Below are 22124 nucleotides of genomic sequence, written 5' to 3'. Positions count from 1 at the left end.
GGCATGTACACTGGTTGCGGGCACATCCCCGGTAGGGGACGTGCAGGAGACAGCTGGTTGATGTTTCTCTCTCGATGTTTCTAGCTCTCTATCCCTCTCCCTTCCTCTCTGTAAAAAAACCATTAAAATATATTTTTTAAAAAAACCAAACAAACCACTTTACCTCGGGGGCAAAGGAGGGGGAAATGGGAGACACTTGTCATACTGTCAATAACAAAAAAATAAAAGCCACGTCATCTCATTTAACGTTGTCATTTTAGATGAGAAAACTGGGGTCCGGAGAGGATAAACTGCTGAGTTTGGACATTGACTTGGGAGCCTGTTGACTCCATGTCTGTCTCATTAGAAGGCTCGTTCACTCTCCTGCACACCCAGGTGGCTGGTGCAGCGCTGTCAGGCCCGGTCTGCGGGGCTCCCCATGACAGCTGGTTTCCTCCATGTGCAGAGCATCCCACCGCTAGATGGAGAGGCGGCGGCGTGAGCCGAGAAGGGGCGGGGCACCCCGAGGCGCACCCAGTTTGTTCAGGGAGGGGCAGCCCCGAGAGCCCCTCCCGGCGGAGCGGCAATTGCAGCGCCTTAGGAGGCGGATGGAGGGACGGCGGGACGACGGTCCAGGGCCTGGGATGATGTCCCGGTGCCCGCTCGTCTCTCCGTCTCTCCGGGATCTGGAAAGAGGCTGTTTCAGAAGCACACGTTGCCCAGGGCAACCGGGATAGCGCCCACTGGCCCCTAGAAGGCGCCCTGCCCGGGGGCGGCTGGCAGGGTTAGGGAGCCCGAACGCGGGAAGGGAGTGGGAGAGCGTACGTGACCCGCGGGGCGTGCGGCCGCGCCCAGTGGTTCTCGCGCGCGGGCGCACGCGCGCCAGGCGCCCCGCCCCCCGTGACAAGCGCGCGCCGGGCCTCCGCCCCTCCCCCCCCGCGCGGCGCCCACCGCGCTACACCCGCCGTTCCCCGCCCCCTCGCGTCGGGGGCTGCCCGCGCAGCTGCCTGAGCGGAGGGCCCGCGGCGTCTGCCACTCCGGCCCCCGCCGACGGACCGAGCCGGCCCACCCAGGGGGCGGGGGTGCCGTTGGTGCCCGCGGCCGTTGCGGAGCAGGTTGGAAGCGGGCGGCGGGCGGCGCTGTGGGGACAGGCGCGGCAGACAGCCCGGGGCTGGCGGCGGGGGCCTGGAGGGGGAGGACTGGGTTGCGGCGGGCGGAACGGTGTCTCCTTCACTTCGCCCTCCACCGCGGCAGCCGCAGCCCGACGCCGAGCGAGCCAGGCGGCCTCAGCTGCGAGCGGAGCGGCGGGACGGCCCCCCCCCAGGAGATCACTAGGTACTGCGGCGTCCGCCTCACTCGGGCCGGGGAGTGAGGCGGCCCAACGGGAGGCCCGAGCGGGGGGCTGGGGTCGGCCCGGCTCCCTAAGATGGCCGCGCGGCCCCTCGCCCCTCACCCCTCTCAGCCCCTCCGGCCCCTCTGCCTCCCCCTCACTCCCGCTGACTGCGCTTCTTGTCCTTCCGCAGACCACCTCCTCCCGCGGCCTCGCCATGGCGACCTACGGACAGAGCTGCTCGCGGCGTACGTACAGCGGGTTCTCCGCGGGCCGGGGCGGTGGGTTCTGGGAGCCGAAGCCTGTGGGCCGGATAACCGCAATTCCTCCTCTTCTCCCCGCCCCCCACCCCCACCCCATCGCTCCCTGCACCCCCCGTTTCTCCGGGGACCGGGGACCTCGCCCTCTTCGGTAGCCACTCCCGGGTCCAGACCCCCTGGCTCCGCGGAGCGGAGGGGCAGGGCTGCTAGGTTTCGGATACAGGGACTAGGCCGGGGGAGCTGGTCCGGGGCCGCATTCACCTTCCGTTTTGGGGGTGTGTCTTTGACGAACTCGAAAGCAAAAAAGTTATTAATTGTGGGGTTTGGTTTTTGGGGGGAATGGGTCAGTCACTTTTCTAGAGGAAGTAGTAACTGCTCTGCCGGCGGGAGCGCAAGGTCATTACACGTGCTCTTATCCTAAGGGCGTGGGCGCACTTTGCAGAATGAATGAGCTGGTGTTGGCTCAGATCGCTCGCCCTTAAGTCCAATGGCATTGGCTGAGGAGACTCCTATTAATGTGTGTAAAATGCCATTTACTATTTAGTTGTAGACGTTTTTTTGACTGGGACGTAGATGGCTGTATTATTATTATTATTATTTTAAGTTTAGTTTTTAAATTCCCAAAGTATTGGGTACCTTTCTCTTCCCCCACCCCAGAATGTTTTGATCTCGGTGAGGATACTAAGGGATATGTGGAGGAGAGAGGACCTCGTCTTAGGTTTTCATTTTATCTCATTTGGTTAAATAAATCAGCCCTCTTCAGTGAGTTTTGGAAGATACATCTATAAGGATAGATATATGTGTGTGAGTCTTTGTACTAGTCCTGTCCTAGGAGGCGAGGCTGTAGGCACTGCAAATTTAGGAATAGAAAGACTTTTTCTTTTGGAAGGAATTTTCCAACTTTGTATATAGTCACTTACTGTGGTTATCCATATCTCTTTAATAGAGCTATAGTTTTCATGTAACTTGTGGTGTCAAAAAACACATCAACACTCGGGCTGCTGGACTCCTGGATGCCCCAAGCCTGAGGCCCATGCCACTAAGATCGTGGGAATAGGGAGACTTTGCTATCCTCTTTTTTATTTAGCTACTTTATTTATTTGTCTTCGTCTTAATTTTTTAATAAAGCTGTTCGTCTTACAAAACAAACAAAAAAAAACACACCACATCAACAAATTGGACTGCTCCCATTTATTTTCCTTATTTTTTTTATTGGACTGTTTGAATTTAAAGATAGCACTGGGTCATAATCTAGTTCTTGGACAGAAGTGGAGAACAGAAACATTAACACTGTAATGTTTTCTTTCACCAGCAATGTGTATTCCTCCATCATATGCTGACCTTGGCAAAGCTGCCAGAGATATTTTCAACAAAGGATTTGGTAAGAACTTAAAATTTTTTTTTTTTTTTAACTGGAGGTGAAAATGTGTGTTTGGATTGCTTAGTGAAATTAATTTCTACAAATTGTAAATATCTTGCTGCATTAATTATTATTTGGATACATTTTATGTAAGATTTCTGTTAAAATAGTTCTGTAACAGTCCACATCCCCTTCTCCCCCAATTTCCTCCAATATTCTCAAACTGTCCTTCAAGGATTTTACCTTTAAGAAAAAAACAGCTGGTGTTTTCATTTCTTTCAGATGTAGTTTAGACCTTGGTTGACTAGAATTATTCCTGTTGTTATGTATTACTGTTTTGGATTTTTGCTTTTTTAAAAATTTGTTTTATTGATTTTTCACAGGAATGGAGAGGGATAGAGAGGTAGAAACATCGATGAGAGAGATACATCAACCAGCTGCCTCCTGCACACCTCCCACCAGGGATGGGATGTGCCTGCAACCAGTGTACACGTCCCTGACCACAATCGAACCTGGGACCTCCCTCCCCCCAGTCCTCAGATCTACGCTCTGTCCACTGAGCCAAACCGGTTTTGGCTGTTTTGGACTTTTTCAAGGGAATTTGTTAAGTGAATTTGTGTGTGTTTTTTTTCTCTCTCAAAGATTTGGTTCCACAACCCTCCTCCCACTTTCTACTTTAGATCCCCCAGTTATTTAGATTATTAATCCCAAGATAAGCCCTTTTTGATAAAAGTTCTAAATGTTTATTGTAAACTATTGGCTATTATGAGATTTGAATTGATTTTCATTTTTAGGTTGTAGAATGGTTTGAAAGCTGCTTTTTTTTTTTTTTTTTTTTGGTGCCAGCTAATACACCAAAACACTAGGCAAAGATGCGGAGATGTTCCGTTCTTTACATGCCAGTTTACATAGAATAATTTTAAAATTTTTCCTTGAGTGTTGTGTTTCATCGTACATTTTTATCCCTCCCAGTATGTGAATTCTTGATTCTTTATTTTTTTTTTAATATTTTTTAATTTTATTTATTTATTTATTTTTTACAGAGAGAGGAAGGTAAAGGGATAGAGAATTAGAAACATCGATGAGAGAGAGAGACATCAATCAGCTGCCTCCTGCACACCCCCTATTGGGGATGTGCCGGCAACCAAGGTACTTACATGCCCTTGACCGGAATCAAACCTGGGACTCTTCAGTTCACAGGCCGAAGCTCTATCTGTTTCAGCTGAAACCAGTTTCAGCTTGATTTTTTTTTAATGTATAGTCAACTATTGTTATAATTTGCTCTCTCTGCTTTAAGGTTTTGGGTTGGTGAAACTGGACGTGAAAACAAAGTCATGCAGTGGCGTGGTGAGTGTTAGATATTTTAAGTTCTGGTGAGCCTTTCTATAATTTTGTACCCATAAAATATTCAAAACAAAAATGTCTACCCATTTTATTGTAAAGGAAAGGCAGAAGTTAATTTTATTTAAAGGGATTTTCATGTAACTTGATTTATTTTGACTTTGGCCTTTTTTCATGTGGTCTTTTGCGATACTACTTTGTATGCACAAGGAACACAGTCAGTACTGACCATGTGGGACTAGATGCAGTAAGATTACAAGCTTGAAGACAGGGAACCTGTTATATATTTTCATAACCCTTTTTTTTCAATGCTTATTAAAGCATTAAGAATTCTGGGCATAAAACTATTCAGTGATTTACCGGTAAATTTCGTGTACTAATCATTTATATAATGGTCATATTCTAGCAGCCCTTTTTTGTGGAGATTTTCACATGTGTTTTGTGAATTCAGAGAATCTTGACTTGAATATTTAAAGAAAAAATCCATATTTTTATTGATTTCAGAGATTAAGGGAGAGGGAGAGATAGAAACATCAACTATGAGAGAGAAGCACTGATCAGCTGCCTCCTGCACACCTGGAGATCCAGTCCCCAACCCAGGCATGTACCCTGACCGGGAATCTAACAGTGACCCTGATGTTCACCCATTGAAACACACTGGCAACGCTTGATTTGAATATTTTTAAAGAGGTTAATATTTTGGTACTTGGTATCTTAATTCTGCCTAACAAATTCCCTCCAAGGGAGAAAGGTAAAATTTGTGTATATTTTTTTTCTCCCTCTAAAACTGTTTTGAGATTATTTGGGGGATGGAGTATAGTGTGTGCATATTGAATATTGTTGGTCATGTTGATGAGTTCTTGGTGTAGGTGTTAATTATCTTAGTGCATGTGACTGGTTTTCAAATTAACTATGTTGTAGTTTGTTAATGCCTAGACTTGAGTTTCTGGAATTTTATATTTGTCATGTCTGTCAGTTGGTTTCCTTGGTTTGAAAAGAAGCCCGAGTATTCAGTGTGGATCAGTGACTTGTTTAAGATAACCTGTTTCAGAGCAATGACTCGGGGTTTATTTTCTTGTGTTTCCACTTTTAACCTCTATAAACACTTGCTGAGTATTTGTTGAAACACAAAAGGCCTCCTTAAAAAAAAAAAAAAAGTAAAGAGTCTTTGTGTTTAAAAAATATTTACTTTTTAAAGAGACAATAAACTAAACTGGGGAACAATTAGAGAAGTATATCTAGTACTAGATTGTTTGATCTATGAAACTTGGGAAGGGAAGGGCTTACTGTTGACAAGGTTAAGGAAAGTTTTATGAAATTAGGTTTAAGATCATAAAGGATGTAAAGGAGCTGGATTATATATACTGTAGCATGTTTTTGTTTCCATTTACTGTATGTAATTCAACAAGTATGGTACTGATCTTGTACTATGTATTTGGCCACAAACAAGTCCCATTAATGGCTGGCTCTGTTTTCTCACCTGAACTGCAGAAATGTCCAGGCCACCCCAGGACATAGAGCCTAAATATCTGGTGGTGAAGTGAAGGGTCTAAGCTCCGCCGGTGGTGTCACATCTGGCCCAGTTTTGGTTCCACAGTGTGATCTTGGTTTTGTGTCTTGAGCTCTTAATCTATGGATTGATGGAAGGTAGTGGGTGGGACCTCAAGAATCATTAATCATTGTGACTCAGGAGTAAAAATAGCTATTCATACAGGTTCCTGCTAGAACTTGCTCCATATAGTTTTAATAATGCTTTTCCTTTTGGGTAGAGCATGTGCAAAGCTTTCAGTGTCAGTTCAGTTTAATCCTCTAGAGTAGGGGTGTCGAACTCAATCAGAGAAGGGGCCAAAATCTAAAATCCAGCCTAAATCGCCGGCCGAATGGTTTACTGAACAGTCATAAACTGACAGCGGAGTGCAGTGATGACAGCGCGGTGTGGGCCACATTGCAAGGCCTGGCGGGCTGGATTTGGCCCGCGGGCCGTGTGTTTGACATATGTGCTCTAGAGAATTATATTGTAACTAGAGGCCCAATGCACAAAATTAGTGCAAGGGGCTCGGCCCTTGCAGTTTGGTTTCATCTGGCAGTTTGGTCTAATTAGCATACAGGATTGAGGAAGCTGAGTCCCAGAAAAGTTAAATGTCTTCCTCAGTGTTACGTTTAGTGAACACAAATGCATGCAGGCCCCCTAATCTTACAGCCCTGTTCTTTCCTAATTTACCAGTGTGTTTTGGTATGGACATTGAGTACCAGGGTTTGGCTTGAAATTCTTGTTTATGAAGACATTTAATTTCAGGAGGTTGTGTATAAGACCTAATGCTTTTAGTCTATTTTACTGCTGAGCAATTTAGGCAAATGTTCTGTTTTCTAAACAAAGGGTGATTGGCCTTTTCTCTCACTGCACAGTTTTTAAGTTTCCTCTGCAGGTGTCACAATTTCAGTTGAGCTTCCCTTTTTAGTTTAGATGAGCTGTCTTTTTTAGAAGTGGCTTTCCAGTGGCCCTCTGGCCATTAGACAAATTGTGAGTCAGTGTGCTCAGAGGGGTTTTTAATATTTTATCTTGGAAGATTTCAGTTGACTGCCTGTATACTGAGCTCTGAAAGATTACTAGATTTCTGGGTTATCTGGCAAATTTAAAATCTCAGATAAAACCTCCTCCATATTATGCCTTCCTTTTTAGTTGGTGTGCAGTTAGGGATTTGCAAGTTATTTACATTTGCTATAAACATAAAGTTATATATAATATACTTCAAATTGATCCTTGTATTAGATTTCTTCTGCTGATATCATCTATTGTCCATAATATAGTTTATATTATGCATGATATAAACCAGTTGTAGAGCAAATCTATAATTCCTTTCCCCTGCTTGTCCCTCCCCCTTTTGTGTGTGTGTGTGTGTGTGGGGGGGGGGGGGGGTTTAATCCTCATCCGAAGATATTTTTCTATTGATTTTTAGAGAGGGAAAGAGAGGGAAAGACAGAAATATCAGTGTGAAAAAGCACATCAATTGGTTGCCTCCTGCACTCTCCCTGACCAGGGCATGGGCCGGGGAGGAGCCTGTGACCAAGATACATGCTTTTGGCCGGAATCGAACCAGGACCCACTGGTACACAAGTTGATGATCTATACACTGAGCCAAACCAACTAGGGCTTCCATCGACTTTTAGAGACAGTGGAAGGGAGGGGGATAGGCAGTGAGAACATCGATGTGAGACATTTCACCTGGTTGCCTCCCACACGAGCCCGAGCAGGGCTAGGGATTGAGCCTGCATCTGAGGTACGTGCCCTTGACTGGAATCGAACCTGGGACCTTTCAGTCCATAGACTGATGCTCTACCCACTGAATTAAACTGGCTGGGGCTCCCTATTTAATGAGAATGTGAAAGATGGTTGGAAAGGCATGAAACCTGGTGAAGATCCTTTTTATCTCACAGAAACAGAATATTGGGTTGCTAAGAATTTAGAAAAATAATTTGTTCACTGTGTGAATTCCTACAGTGGGATACTTTCCTTTCAAGGACTTGCAGGAAACAAATTGTAGTAAATACAATATATGTTATTGTAAACTTTTATTGTAATGATGGGATCTATGATAACCATAGTGGCTTATTTAGTGTTTTATTCAATATCAAGTATATTGGATATAGTGCCAAAACATTCTCTTTGCTCCCCCACATGCCTCCCGCACTGATTTTTTGAATCCCAAATAAAATCACCTTAGTAGAAGTTTCCTTGAAAGTTGTACAGTTTGTTCATTTGAGAATTAGATAACAGGCTAACTTATTGGTTGGAAATGTCAGCTGTAAGTAAGGTAGCAGTTAGTAATTTACAGGTTAATTTTTCACTCTTGTGTATGCTGAGTAGTAGAGGGTAGGAATATTTGGCAAGCTAGAAAAAAAGGATTAATGAAGCTACTAAGTGTGTCAGTGGTTTCTCTGTGTGCATGTGTAAGAAAGGTAGTCGGTGGATTCTTAAATGCTTATGAGAAAGTTCATGAAGTTATTTATTGTCTTAATAGGAATTCACAACATCTGGTTCATCTAATACAGACACTGGTAAAGTTACTGGGACCTTGGAGACCAAATATAAATGGTGTGAGTATGGTCTGACTTTCACAGAGAAATGGAACACTGATAACACCCTGGGAACAGAAATCGCAATTGAAGACCAGGTAACATTTTGAAAATGTGTTAGTATTAATTATTTTATTTTTGTATTTCAAAAAGGAAATAAAGTTGCAAACATTCTTTTTCTTTAAACAGATTTGTCAAGGTTTGAAACTGACATTTGATACCACCTTTTCACCAAACACAGGGTAAGCATGGACATTTTATCTGCTTTAAATTCAAAAGCATTCCTCTTGTGTATGTTTGGTAAAGATGCGGATTTACTGTTTGATAGCTTATCCAGACTCCTTGTGGTAAGTTTCTGTTCCTGCCTTTGGAGCATGAACACTATGGTTGCCGTCATTGGCTTGCCTTCAGCTATCTGCCTCTTTTCATTGTGGTAGTAACTTAGGTAATTAATGTGTTTCAAATATACTTTTGTGATGGATTGTCAGTTATGCAAAGCAGCCTTCTTGTGCTGATGGCAGTCTACTTACCCCATGTTTGCCTTTGTCTTTTAGTTAGTGAGCTATATATGTTTAATTTTTATTTTATTATTTTTTAAAGACAGAATTTGTTTTTAATAAAAATGCTCAAGAGACTTTAAAAAGGCCCAAAGATGTTCAGGTGTGTGTCTTTTTTTCTTTTTTTCTTGTGTTTTAATTTTTTTCTGAGAGAAAGGGAGAGTGATAGAAATATCAATGATGAAAGAGAATCATTGATTGGCTGCCTCCTGCACACCCCCTTCTGGGGATGGAGTCCGCAACCCAGGCATGTGCCCTGACTAGGAATTGAACCATGATCTCCTGGCTCATGTGTTGATGCTCAACCACTGACTGAGCCACAATGGTTGGGCTGGATGTCCAGTTTTAATAGAAGATTATACTGAAGTGGTGTCCGTTGGTTTTTCCATTACTAAGGCATCCATTTGATCCTTGCTAATGAAACCTTGATAATTCTAATTGGGTGGTGGTGATTTCCTCTGTGACTCCTGGCATCTTTTATAAAGCGGCCATCAGCTCATGAACAATGAAAAATGTAATACCTGATATAATCACGAAATACATGGCAGATTGTACTTGATTATCCTTTCTGCATCATTCTTCTAAACCAGTTCCAATGATTATCAATTTGAGTATTGGAGATCCTGATAGGTGTCATCTGCAGAGACTGGTATTAAATGTAACACTTTCAGGACAGAAACCAGCACACACCCTTCAAGACACCATATATATATTGCTTATTATGATTATCCTGCTACTTTTTTTTTACTCCAGCTATACTGCAGTTTACCTAAGTCTGTCTTAACCTCTCTATGCAGAAGTTACGTAAATCTTTCCCACTGGCATCCGTTTTAAGTCAGTTTGTTCTTTTTCCAGAAAGAAAAGTGGTAAAATCAAGTCTTCTTACAAGAGGGAATGTATAAACCTTGGATGTGATGTTGACTTTGATTTTGCTGGACCTGCAATCCATGGTTCAGCTGTCTTTGGTTATGAAGGCTGGCTTGCTGGATACCAGATGACCTTTGACAGTGCCAAATCAAAGCTTACAAGGAATAACTTTGCAGTGGGCTATAGGACTGGGGACTTCCAGCTGCACACTAATGTGTGAGTATTTCTTTTGTGGGATTTTAGGATGTAAGATCTCAGGATGACATTGATATCTTCTGTCATTTCTTATTAATCTAGGTCAAACCTAAAGGATTTCTTTTAGCATATGAAGAGGTCATTTCTGGGCATTTCTAGGGTGCCCTTCAAAAGTGAATAGTTAAAAATGTTAGGAGAGGCTAAGACATTGCCATATTCTACTACCCTGTTTCCCCGAAAAATAAGACAGTGTCTTACATTAATTTTTGCTCCCAAAGATGCGCTAGGTCTTATTTTCAGGGGATGTCTTATTTTTCCATGAAGAAGAATACGGTACACATTTATTGTTAAATGAAAATAAAGGAAATTTATTACCTGTATTCGGTACGGTAGTACCGTAGTTGTCAACACAAACCAGACAAATTGTGAATCCTACAGTATCAAGAATTTACTCATTTATTCAGTGACAATCATGTCATCATCTTCTGGAACATCATCATAACAATCCAATTCCTGAATTTCCTGGTGAATTTCTTGTGACTCCATTTCTTTCAGAATCAGTGGACCAAATCTCATGTTTAGCAATAGCATTCTGAGACAGCCTAGGAGGGGGCCTTATTTTCGGGGGGATGCTTTATATTTCACTCAGAAGGAAACCTGTTAGTAGGTCTTATTTTCAGAGGATGTCTTATTTTCAGGGAAACACGGTAGTGCATTTATTTGGGTTATTTGTCTATGATGTGTGAGGTGCTGATTTGATAGGATTGTCTGAAATGTATGGTATTTTTGCCTAATCCACATTACATGTATATCTCAAAAGGACTGAAAAGTATTTTCTCCCTTATAACAAAATAATGCATTGGTGAATAATAATACAAAGAAGAAAACTAAAATTTCATATAATCCTATCGTTTAGGTATATAATCTTTGTTAATTGTTAATGTTTTACCTTTTTATATGTATATACATAAAATACATACTGAAATGGCTGTTTTATAACCCCTTTTTCTTCTTACCTTAGTACTTAATATATTTTGATCATGTTCCGATAGCATTAAGTATTCTACAACATGATTGTTAGTAGCTGGTAATTCCACTGGATTAATTTGACCAATCCTTGTTTTTGGACATAGGTTGGGAGAAGACCTTTTATTTTATTATTTTAAAAATTTTTTAATATATTTTATTGATTTTTTTACAGAGATGAAGAGAGAGGGATAGAGAGTTAGAAACATCGATGAGAAAGAATCATCGATCAGCTGCCTCTTGCACACCCCCCACTGGGGATGTGCCCGCAACCAAGGTACATGCCCTTGACCGGAATCGAACCTGGGACCTTTCAGTCCGCAGGAAAAGACCTTTTAAAATGAAAATTTTCAGTGGAACACTAGAGACCCATGTGAGCAAGGGCTTTTATTTAAATGTAATGCTACTATAGTATCAACCTAGTGTCTTAGACATTACATTGTCTGTTCTATATTTATTAATTTAAAATATCTTATAGCAATGATGGGACAGAATTTGGAGGCTCAATTTATCAGAAAGTATGTGAAGATCTTGACACTTCAGTAAACCTTGCTTGGACTTCGGGTACCAACAGCACTCGCTTTGGTATTGCAGCTAAATATCAGTTGGATTGCACTGCTTCCATTTCTGTAAGTACTAGTATATATGGGTTTAGAATATATATATATTATTATTATGGAAATAAATCTTTAGGTCTGTTGAATTACTATGTTGACAGTGTGAGCTGTGGTTCATAGAATCTCCAGTTTACACACAGATTGGGATTAGTACTTTGAATATTGCTTTTTTATGGAGATAGTGTTAGAAATTTGATAATCTAGGCCACAGTAATCCTCAGAACCATATAACTAGTAACCCTGAGTCCTAAGGTTGCCTAAGCCCAAGGAAGCCAGTGTTTTGGGTCCTAGGTAGTTCTCTTTCCTGCTGGGGAGTATATACTTCAATTGATACTTTGACTTTATTTTTATTATTATTATTATTTTTTAATACATTTTATTGATTTTTTTACAGAGAGGACTGGAGAGAGAGAGAGAGAGAGAAACATCAATGAGAGAGAAACATCGACTAGCTGCCTCCTGCACATTCCCCACTGGGGATGTGCCCGCAACCAATGTACATGCCCTTAACTGGAATCGAACCTAGGACCCTTCAGTTTACAGGCTGACTCTATCCACTGAGCCAAACCGGTTTTGGCTGACTTTATCTTTTTATGCTTTGCAAAATATCTTCAGATTTGATCTCAGTGTTCAGTAGTTTATATGCCACTTTGTAGTTGAAGAAAGAACTTAAACCAGTAATAATAAGGGATGGGATGGAAGGGAGAAGTTAGAGCCAGGATAAGACTGCTTGTCTTTTTTTTTTTTTTTTTTTTTTAAATATATTTTATTGATTTTGTACAGAGAGGAAGGGAGACAGATAGTTAGAAACATCGATGAGAGAGTCATCAATCAGCTGCCTCTTGCACACCCCCTACTGGGGATATGCCCGCAACCAAGGTACATGCCCTTGACCGGAATCGAACCCGGGACCCTTAAATCCCCAAGCTGACGCTCTATCCATTGAGCCAAACCGGTTTTGGCAAGACTGCTTGTCTTTTGATTTTCTTCTGTGTAGGGTGACCAGCTAGGTCGTCCTGCTTTGCCTGGGCCTATGCCAGCTTTATCACTGAAAGTTCTGCATCCCAAGAACTCACCCATCCCAGGTTAACTGGGTCTGGTGGCCACCCTGATCCCGTCCTTAGGCTTTCTTCCTTCAGTTACAGTGGGTGTAGAGGGTAGGTTCCAATTTCAGGCAGATCAGCAGCTGCTCCTCTGTCAGTGTTTACAGGTCAGGGACTGCCTATACCCAATGTACTGGGAATGAAAGAAAGTTAAACCTTCCATGAGAATTATTTGTTACATAAAATAATCTTCATTTTGAAGACAGTGTTTTGATAATTTAGGCAGTTAAGTTTTAGCCTCAATCTTGTTTTATTTTAGCGCAGTTGAAATCAGGAAATGAGAAGGACCCAGAATGCTTTTCCCATTGACAAGGAAGTGGTTCATTTATTTTCCCTTCTCTGTTTCTAATTGCACCGTGACAGGATTCACACAGCACATTACCCTGTGATAGTTACCTTGTACTTAACTCTTCAGGTAGATGCCTATGGCACCACCACAGAGTCAATGCCAGCAAAATAGGCAGCTCTCCTATAGTCTGAAGTGGGAGGGGAAGCTGGGGCCTGGATGCCATTGAGTGATTCCTGGGGATTATTTGGAAATGTATCTACCACTTCCCACCTAAGTAGTGCTGTTGCCCCAGTCAGGCATCACCTTCGGCTATTGCTTAATGCTGCATCACAGTTTCATAGTTGACTCTAAAGTAGTAGGAACTTAAATCCAATTACTGAGGCTCTTAAATTTGTTGGGCACAAGATGGTCACTGGTGGCCCGTTTCTTTCTGAGAGAACTCACATGGTTGTTGGCGGCTTATGAGAACTTGACTGTTGTTTCCACAGAATATAAGTGCAGTTTAATGTGACCTCTGCCTGCATAGTTACGTCATTTCTGTCTCTGGATCGGGCTGCGGTTTTTTTTGGGAGGGGTGTTATTCTTTAATTTTATTGAGAGGAAGGGGGGAGAGAGAAATATCAATGAGGGGAGAGTAATTGATTTGCTTGTCCCTTACTGGGGATTGAGCCTGTAACCGTGGCTTGTGTCCTGATCAGGAATTGAACCATTATTTCCTGGTTCACAGGTCAACACATAACCACTGAGCCACACCAGCTGGGCTTGGATTGGGTTATTTTGATGATACACTTTGTAAAAGAGTGTAGACATCAAATCAATTCTAAATCTGTTTTGAACTCAGAGTTTGTTACCTTTACCATAGCATTCCTAGGCCCTAGAGATGGCTTATGATATTAGTGGGGGAGAATGCAGCTACTTGTTACTGTGTCTTGTTCTCTAGGGTTCCTTTCAGCCCATGAAGGTCTGTTACTAAATCCTAAAATAATAGAATTATGCAAGGTGGGCAGGGACTTGGATTGGTAATGATGCTTCATTGGTACATCTTCCCACACAGTCTAGTTACATACGACCAAGACTCAGGTGTTAATGTGAGGTAAAGAGTTTAGTCACTTGTATTCTTAGAGGAAGTACGTAGCATTTGGAGATTTTGAACATTGATGGTTTTGATTCTTTAGGACGACTTTGAAAGTGCTGTGTTGAAGTTATAAATTTAAACTTCACACCCCACACTTTGAGACTGTGTGTCATACAGCTAGTGAGCCCAGTGGGCTTCCATTTACCACATTGTGATGTGTTTTAATTTTGCTAGATTAGACTCAACAAGGATGATTGTTAAGAGAATGCTTAGGCTCTTGTGCTATGTGGACAATTTGGGGTCTGTAGACACATTCCAGTAGATGTGGTGAGTGTTGTGTCTGACTGGCAATTTGACTTTGAGTTTAATGGACAAGAATTAAGTGGTACCTGGTTTTTGTTTGGCTTAATAACTAATTACATTTTATTATGTGAATAAAAAGGCTTAACACACTATAATTGCATGATAGGGAAATGTGTATGGGATTTTGTCTCCTTTCCAAAGCTTTTCTTAATAGTTTTTGCATTTTATTTTAGGCAAAAGTCAACAACTCTAGTTTAATTGGAGTGGGCTACACTCAGACTCTGAGGCCTGGTAAGTATTCTTGATAAAGTATGGTTTTTCTGATAGTGTTATAAAAGTTAGTTTTTATTTCTTATTTTACAAACCTTTCAATCATACAAAATTGACAAAAGAGTACAATGAATGCATGTTTACTTTTGGCCAAAATTTTGTTTCTTTCTTTCCCTTCCTTCCTTCCCTCCCTTCTTTTCTTTCTTCCCTCCCCTCCCCTCCCCTCCCCTCCCTCCCTCCCTCCCTCCCTTCCCTCCCTCCCTCCCTTTCTTTTTGGAAATTGCAGCTATCATGACACTTCCCTAAAAAGGCTTCAGCATGTCTCCTCAGAATAAGAGCATCCTCCTGTTTGCATAATTCAATTCCGTTATCAGTGATGCCATATTATGATTTTCTTTATAGTATGTTGAACATTATTGCATTTTCTAGAGCACTTTTTACTTTATAATTAACATTTTTATGTTCTGTGACTTGATGGTGTCAACAGAATTCTTACCCGGGATGGTGTCAAAAGAATTCTCTGCTAGCTCGGGTGTTCACAAGTGCCCTCTGGTGGCTGGCACTAACAGGTCATCTGACAGGCGGAGGAAAAGTGATAGGCAGGCTGTGGCACACAGTAAAGAAGACTGTAGGTTCTCACGAGGTGTTTCATTCACATCCTGCTTGTCTGCTTTTGTTTACAGGCGTGAAGCTCACACTGTCTGCTCTGGTAGATGGGAAGAGCATTAATGCTGGAGGCCACAAGCTGGGGCTTGCCCTGGAGTTGGAGGCTTAATCCAGCTGAAAGCAACCTCTGGGAATGGATATCAGAAGATTTGGCCTTAATATATTTCCAGTGTGACCAGCAGGCTTTTTTCCCTCCAAGAAGGTGATCAAAACAGGATGAGCTAAACAAGAGCTGTGTTTTAAATATGTATGTAGACAGTTACTTGTTAGCTGGTTTCTAGTTGAATTGGTTATCTAGTTACCAATGCAGCAGTCCTGCAGTCACCTATACATTATTTAATGTATTTAACTGTTAAATGCGCTACCCACCAATAATGAAATAGACCTTTATGAAAACTGTACAATTGTGTGCATGTTGTTTTTATGTTCCTTTTAACATTGAATATTGCCATTGAATGAAATGGATCAGCAAATTTAAGATGAGGTTAAATTTTTCTTGTTAATTTCAACTATTAGAATAACTTTTGGTATCCTAAAACATGACAAATTATGAATAAAATAACTATACGTAATTAATGACTCCAAGTATTTGCAGAGTTAAAAGTTTGCTAGCCAGAGTCATATCTCCCTGGTTATCTAGCTAATATTTAATTTTTCCAGTGAGCATTTTGCTCTTTACCAAAACCTGTGCCACACTGTGTGTCCCTAGAGTAACTCTGTGAGCTTTTTAGGTCACAAAGTAAGAGGAGATACATGCCTTTTACATCTTCAGCTTGTAAGTTTGTGCAGAGTTACATTGGATCATTGTTAACTGCAGGAGGCACTGGAGAGTAAGTGATGAAGGGTAGTGCCAGAAGTTTTATACACACACCATACCCCTGTGCGCTGTTGCTATGGATAATGACTAGGGGAGAGGAGACTGGGTGTAGAAAGATGAAATAAGGTGTAGACAGTACCCGGATCCAGAGGGACTGGGAGAGGAGTATATAGGCCCAGAGAGGGGCAGTTTCCTGACTGTAAAGCTTGGGCCTAATTTGTGGCCAGAGGCAACATCTTCAGTCTGTGTGGCCCATGGCCTTCATCTGACCTGTGCTGCATAATAGAAATTAATAGATAATTTTGGTTGGAAAAGTAGGTAAGAACAAGTTTTTTGATGGATTAGTTTGAAGGATGGGAACAACGGTTAAAGAAGGGAGATTTATTTAACAGACCTAAATTCATTATACAGACCTAAAGTACAGATGAAGAACAGATAGGACAGTGCTTTGAGACTCATTACTCAAAAAGTGATTGTTGCTGAACATTTCCTGGTTAAGAAGAACGATGAGGAATTAGAAGGTTAATAAAACCCCCCTCCCAGGTGTGCTGGGGGCATAAAGATGCCTTCTGGCCTCACTGTCTGTCCTAAGGGGCTGACTAGAATGGCCCTCATGACTCAGACACACATGACTTAATGGCAGGAAGCTGGATTTGAACCAGTTTATTTGAGTTGGGACCTATTGCTAGGTGAGGAAAAACGGAAAGCACCTCTTGTGCTTGGGGACACGTAGTACGAAGTAGCCCGGCCAGTGTGGCTCTGGTTGAGTGTTGGTCTGTGAACCAAGGAGGTTACAGTTTGATTCCTGTCAGGGCATATGCCTAGATGGCAGGTTTGATCCTTAGTAGGGGGTGTGAAGGAGGCAGCCAGTTAATGATTCTCTTTCATCATTGACGTTTCCTCCCTCTCCCTCTCTGAAATCAATAAAAATATATATATATATTTTAAAGAAAAGTATGAAGTAGATCAGGAAAGTCTCAAACTGCTGGTGGTGTTTGGGTGGGTGGGGAGACAGGGTTCCCAGGCCTGGCAACACCTGGGGCCCCTGGATGGCCTGTGGCCCCTAAGCTGACTGGTGGCCCGCCCTCATGTTGAGGCTGCTCGCCTGGGCCAGTACTCGACGGGGTGTAACTGTACGTTGTGGAGTGTGGCACAAATGAGATGCCAGTTTGCCAATGGTCTACACAGACAAAATTAGACCTGTCCATCTGCGGGCACCTGATGTGCGTTTGGTGGGAGAGAGGATGGGTTTATAGCCAGGGGCTGAGAGATGCTGAAACAAGGTATATTACAGGGCCGGTAGGATTGTGGAAGTTCCCACCTGGGGCTCCTGTGGCTTTGCTTATAGCCCCCTCCAGTGCACTTACACCAACCAGGCCTCACCAGGTTGTAGCAAAACCTAACTATTCTAGGCGGAGGCAGGGTTAGTGAGAACACTTACTAGCTGAACGTGACCATCTGTTGGTTGGACATCCCACAGGATTTGGGAAAGTTTAAACAAGAAATCACCGGGCTCCCTCGCCACCCTCCTGCTCACGGGTGCTGGTGCTGGAAAGCCTAACTTCCTCTGGGCACTTGTTAGCAGTTGCCATACATGTCGGCTGGTCTGCTTCAACCTCTGGCCAGCGATCCCACCCAGACCCTCCTTCAGGACCTGGGCGGGCCAGACATGGGCAAGTGGCTGGCTGAACTGGTCTCACCTCCCCTGCGAGGCCGGTTGTCAGACCCCAGGCATGGTTCCCCACTGGTCCTAGCACTGGGATTGGACTTCATTCAGGTATCCTTCCTGGAAAGACGTCAGGGAGGCCAAGGCGGCTGTACCCAGCACCTAGCCCTGAGCCCGGAAGCAGAGGCGCACCTGAGGAGCGGGGTCCTCTGTCTAATTGCGTGTGGGCGGGCCAATTAAAACTTTCCGCCCAGCCTCTAGGCAGCGGGCGGCTCCCTGGCTGGGCCTGGGGCCAGGGCCGGTGAGCTGCTCACCCGAAGGCTGCCTTTTGCTCCAGAAGCCGTCGGTGCTGGGCCTCCCCTGCCTACCCCACTTCAGTGGAAGCTCAGAGGTTGTTCTCGGACCCACTTTATTGACAGATTTAAAACTTCGGGTCGATGGCCGGGATTCCCAGGTCCCCTCCACGGAGGCCATCGCTGGGGCCACCTTAGATTTTGAAGGCCAAGGTGAGGCCATCGCCCAGGGGCAGGAGGCTGATGTGCACCCTCGCGTCCCGCAGGATGCGCTCGTTGAGGTTTTGGACGCACCGGGTTTCCAAGTCAGGCGGCTGGGGTTGCAGCACTTCTCCCCGCCACAGCACCTGCGGGGGGCGGGCGTCAGGGCGGTGCCCCAAGGCGGTGTGCCCTAGCGGGAGGTTGGTGAGCCCTAGGCCTAGGCTAGGGGATCGGCTTGAACGCCTCGAGGGAGGAGCTTACCTGGGCACGGGGCGGGATCCGGGGCGGGCACGGGCGGGGCCAGAGGAAGGGGACTCCCAGCCTGAGCTCTCCTCCCCAGCCCCATCCTCACCCTGAGGACGGCCAGGACGCCGCCCGGGCGCAGCAGCTGCAGGCACCGCTCGTAGTAGAGGGCGCAGTTCTCCTTGTCGGCGTCCACCACGGCGATGTCGAAGGTGCCGGCTTCTCCCGCGGCCAGGAGCTCGTCTTGCGGGGGAGGAGGAGGGGAGGGCAGATGTGGCTGAGCCCGCAGTCCCCGTGGCCAGAGCCCGGCCCGGCCAGTCCTGCTGCTGTGACCACTCGGGGACTCCGGCCTCCAGGACGCCGCCAGCATTGCCGCCACCTGCCTGTGGCCGCGTCCCGTGGGGCTGTCACTGCCCCAGGCCCGCCGGGGGCCCGGTCACCAGCGTGCCCCGAGGGCCCCGTCCACACCGGTGCTCACCCAGGGTCTCCAGGGCGGGCTTCAGCCGCAGGTCCATCTTGTGCTCCTCTTCGGCCTGCGGATGGAGAGGGGTCAGGGCCGGCGTGTCCTGCCGGCTCCGGGCGCCGGAGACCTGGGAGGGAGGGACACTCACCTGGCGCCACAGGGGCCGCCCCAGCTCCGGGGGCCCCGGGTCCACCTCGCAGGTCACCACGCGCCCGGCCGGGGGCAGGGCCAGGGCCAGGGCCAGGGCCGAGTAGCCTGTGAAGGTGCCTGGGGACGGGGACAGGGGCGGGCTCAGCCACAGCGGGGAGGGGCCGGCGGGGACCAGACCCCCGGGGGTCGCGCCGCGCGCCCTACCCAGGTCCAGCGCCTTCTCGGCCCTGATGAGCCGCGCCAGGTTGGCCAGAAGCTGGGCCTGCTCGCAGGTCATCATGGCCTCTCCCCGCGGCTGCTCCAGGGTCAGCTGTGTGTGCGGGGGGGGGGGGGGGGGAGAGGGTCGCACCAGCTCCGTCGGGCTCCCCGGGCGGGCGGAGGCCCCCTCCGGCAGGGCGGGCTGTGCGCGCCGCCCCGGGGAGCGCCCGGCCCCGGGAACGCCCATCGCGCACGGGTCCCGCCCAGCCCAAGGTCACGCCGCCACGTGGGACCCGCGGGGCCGGGGTGGCCGGGTGGGCGCCCGCTCCTGCCCCGGCCCCGCTGACCAGCCGCAGGCTCCGCAGCGCCGGGTGCTCCCGCAAGGAGCGGCTCCGCAGGTACTGCCACAGGGGGCTGTCCTCGGGGGGCAGCAGCCGCTTCTCCCGCCGGAGTCGCCACGAAGAGCACCGTCTCCCTGCGGGGAGGGAGGGGTGCTGGGTCAGGGCCTGGGACCCCAGCGCGCCCGCCCGGGGCGAGCCGCAGCCGCAGCAGCAGCCCCGGGACCCGGGCTCTGCCCCGCCCCGCCCCGCCCCGCCCGCGGGACCTCTGCCCGGGGAGCCGCCGGCTCGGCTCTACTCACCCAGGAAAAGGCCGGTGGCGAAGGCGGCGCCCAGAGCGGCCGATCCCAGGGCCAACGCGGCGGGCACCGAGAGCCGGGGCATCGGCTGGATCATGGCGCGGGCAGGGCGCGGTGGTGGCCAAGTCCCCGGTGCTCGCGCTTCCTCCCGGGGCGGCACGCGGACCCTCTGGCCTTCCTGTTCTGCCTCGTCCCCCGCACTGCCCGCCGACTGCGGCCTCGGGCTCCATCTGGCGGCCGCGCAGCCTTACTGCAAGCCCTGCCCGAGAGAGCGTCGGTCGCCATCTAGTGGCTGCGCTCGGAACTTCGCCCGGCGGGGAAATTCCCTGCTTGCAGGGTGTGGGAGCCTGGGTCAGGGAGGAAAATCCTGATATGCTTCTCCCTCGTCACTACCGTTTCTGCTGAGACCCTTGGAGCACGTGTGGGAGGGCGAGGGGGCCCTCGGTGTAGCAGGAGAGTAAGGAGTAAAAAGTGGTAGAAATCAAAGCTCCTGAGAGGATCAGAGGAGAGATGACCAAGGGTATCAGGTTGAAGGAGTGAAGAACCAGGTTTGGGGGTACACCATGAGATGGCGACTGGAGAGCTCTGCGCAGGTCGGGTTGATGGGCGTTGAGATGTCCTTATTTAGAATCCTGGGAGCCAAGGAGACATGAGTGTGACGTCTTGGGGCCCAGTCAGTCTAAGTCTCAGTTTCCTTTGTGAAAACGGGGACCACAGTCTTACTGCAAATGGCACCAGATCCCACAGCCTGTCGCACAGTAGGTGCTCAATAAATGACAGCTGCTGTTGCGATTCGAGGTTGGAGTGGTGGCATCTTGGGGAGGGAAGAGGTTGGAGGGCAGGTGAGGCCCCTTGCAAGCCTGTTCTACAGGGACACCGTCTAGTTAGCATTGGTTGAACACCTACTGTGCGCCAAGCTCTGGACGAGGCGGGAGAAACGGCCTGCCCTGGCTTGTACTAGTGAGGCTGGGTTCGGAGACTATAGGACACACACTCCCCGTGAGCACCCCCGGCCTCACCATTCCTCTCCTGTGAAATGGGTTTGTTCATAGTCCCAGCTGGTAACCCCACAGGCTAGGGCGCCCCCGGGGGCTTGCCAGGTGGGGCTCAGCACCAGCAAGGCCCGGAGGCAGGCTTGTTGGGGGGAGGAGCCGTTAGTGAGAGGGCCTTGGCTGAGGCTGAAGACCAGGCCCAGCTGGAGACAAACTCGGAACACCGGACTGACCATAGCTGTGGGAACCACGCAGGGGCCCAGCTCTGGGGCGTGGCTCCCATCAGGCCCCGCCAGAGGTGCGGGGAGGCCCTGCTTCCCGGGGCTGGACCTGGTGCCGGTGGCCCATGTGGGCCGGTCCGCCTCCTCCCGGTTCCCTGTCACCAGTCAAGCGTCCCGCTCATAGCCACTTCCCCATCGACCCTCTGCATCCTGCCTGGCCCTATAAATGTCCCTCTGTCCCCAGGGTCAGGCCTGAGGCTGCTGGTCTCCTCTCCCGGAGCTGAGCACACAGCTGGTGCTCAATAAACGCTCTGGATTGTGTGCTGGCGGTGCCTCGGGCTCCTTGCAGCCTGAGCTGCAGTCTAGGCAGTGAGCATAGAAGCAGCAGGGGGCTTTCATTGAGCACCGGGCGTCCCTGTGAGGCCGTGACACTGTCCGGGTGCTCAGCAGAGGAAACCAAAGCTCAGAGACCACCTCCTTAGGCGTGCCCCCCAGGCCCTCCGACCCCCTCCGGAGCTGGGACAGGCGGATGAGCTGCTCTGGCTCAGCGGGCCTCGGCTGGAGCCAGCCTCCCTGGCACCGCGGCCGAGGACCCTCCCGGGCCAGCCGGCAAGCGGGCCCTGGGCTCAGCTGGGGCTGCACACCCCATTCTCTCCCCTGTCTGGGGTCCAGGTGTGGCAGGTCCCCTCCTCACACCGGCACCTCCCGCTCTGGCCTGGCCTCGGTCTGGAGCCCGGGAAGGGGGCGGGGGCGGGGGCGGGGGTAGGGGGGCTGGCGGGGAGGGGAGGCTTGTCACCATATATCCCCGTCAGATTAAAAAACTAATTTGAAAAGATTAATGTATTCCATTCTTGTTACGCTGGCTCTGATACCTCTGGGCCCGCGGCCGCGCTGCCTCCTGATTATTGAATTTTTATGGCCTGGTAATTAA

At 47.5% G+C, this 22124-nt stretch overlaps 2 protein-coding genes across 5 annotated transcripts; one reads left to right on the top strand and one right to left on the bottom strand.

Moving 5' to 3' along the window:
• Nucleotides 1-952: 952 nt before the first annotated feature.
• Nucleotides 953-15884, top strand: VDAC2 (voltage dependent anion channel 2). 2 transcript variants are annotated; one of them, XM_084904894.1, is made up of 10 exons: nucleotides 953-1094; nucleotides 1503-1557; nucleotides 2882-2950; nucleotides 4227-4276; nucleotides 8290-8442; nucleotides 8534-8586; nucleotides 9757-9984; nucleotides 11468-11618; nucleotides 14610-14667; nucleotides 15330-15884. In XM_084904894.1, exons 2-10 carry the CDS (start codon nucleotides 1527-1529, stop codon nucleotides 15419-15421), a joined length of 885 nt encoding a protein of 294 aa, XP_084761020.1. In that variant the 5' UTR covers nucleotides 953-1094; nucleotides 1503-1526; the 3' UTR covers nucleotides 15422-15884. The 2 variants fall into 2 exon arrangements, with proteins under 2 accessions (XP_084761020.1, XP_084761019.1); XM_084904893.1 differs by lacking the exon at nucleotides 953-1094 and adding an exon at nucleotides 1123-1314.
• Nucleotides 15885-16777: 893 nt separating this feature from the next.
• COMTD1 (catechol-O-methyltransferase domain containing 1) lies at nucleotides 16778-21758 on the bottom strand. Of its 3 annotated transcripts, none has more exons than XR_014796854.1 (7): nucleotides 19984-21758; nucleotides 19350-19818; nucleotides 19144-19262; nucleotides 19011-19065; nucleotides 18642-18775; nucleotides 17830-18435; nucleotides 16778-17043 (listed from the first exon to the last, which is right to left on the bottom strand). XR_014796854.1 is itself a non-coding variant. In XM_084904892.1 (7 exons), exons 1-7 carry the CDS (start codon nucleotides 20075-20077, stop codon nucleotides 18283-18285), a joined length of 789 nt encoding a protein of 262 aa, XP_084761018.1. In that variant the 5' UTR covers nucleotides 20078-21744; the 3' UTR covers nucleotides 18192-18282. The 3 variants fall into 3 exon arrangements, 1 of the variants encoding a protein (XP_084761018.1); XR_014796855.1 differs by having other exon boundaries at nucleotides 16778-18050; nucleotides 18110-18435; XM_084904892.1 differs by lacking the exon at nucleotides 16778-17043 and having other exon boundaries at nucleotides 18192-18435; nucleotides 19350-19455; nucleotides 19691-19818; nucleotides 19984-21744.
• Nucleotides 21759-22124: the final 366 nt, after the last annotated feature.

Source organism: Pipistrellus hanaki, assembly GCF_964339955.1.
Source record: "Pipistrellus hanaki genome assembly, chromosome: 14".
Taxonomy (NCBI): Eukaryota; Metazoa; Chordata; class Mammalia; order Chiroptera; family Vespertilionidae; genus Pipistrellus; species Pipistrellus hanaki.
The sequence above is the reverse complement of the archived record's forward strand: the minus strand, read 5'-3'. Positions and strand labels throughout refer to the sequence as shown.

Bases quoted from the DNA above. Each gene is read 5' to 3' on its own strand.
- COMTD1 (XM_084904892.1), bottom strand. From the start codon at position 20,077: ATGATCCAGCCGATGCCCCGGCTCTCGGTGCCCGCCGCGTTGGCCCTG. The intron at 19,263-19,349 runs GTAGGGCGCGCG...CCCCGTCCCCAG, and splicing joins CGAGAAGGCGCTGGACCTGG to GCACCTTCACAGGCTACTCG. The intron at 18,776-19,010 runs GTGAGCACCGGT...CTCCCCCGCAAG, and splicing joins GCCCGCCCTGGAGACCCTGG to ACGAGCTCCTGGCCGCGGGA.
- VDAC2 (XM_084904894.1), top strand. From the start codon at position 1,527: ATGGCGACCTACGGACAGAGCTGCTCGCGGC. The intron at 8,443-8,533 runs GTAACATTTTGA...TTCTTTAAACAG, and splicing joins AAATCGCAATTGAAGACCAG to ATTTGTCAAGGTTTGAAACT. The intron at 14,668-15,329 runs GTAAGTATTCTT...TTTTGTTTACAG, and splicing joins CACTCAGACTCTGAGGCCTG to GCGTGAAGCTCACACTGTCT.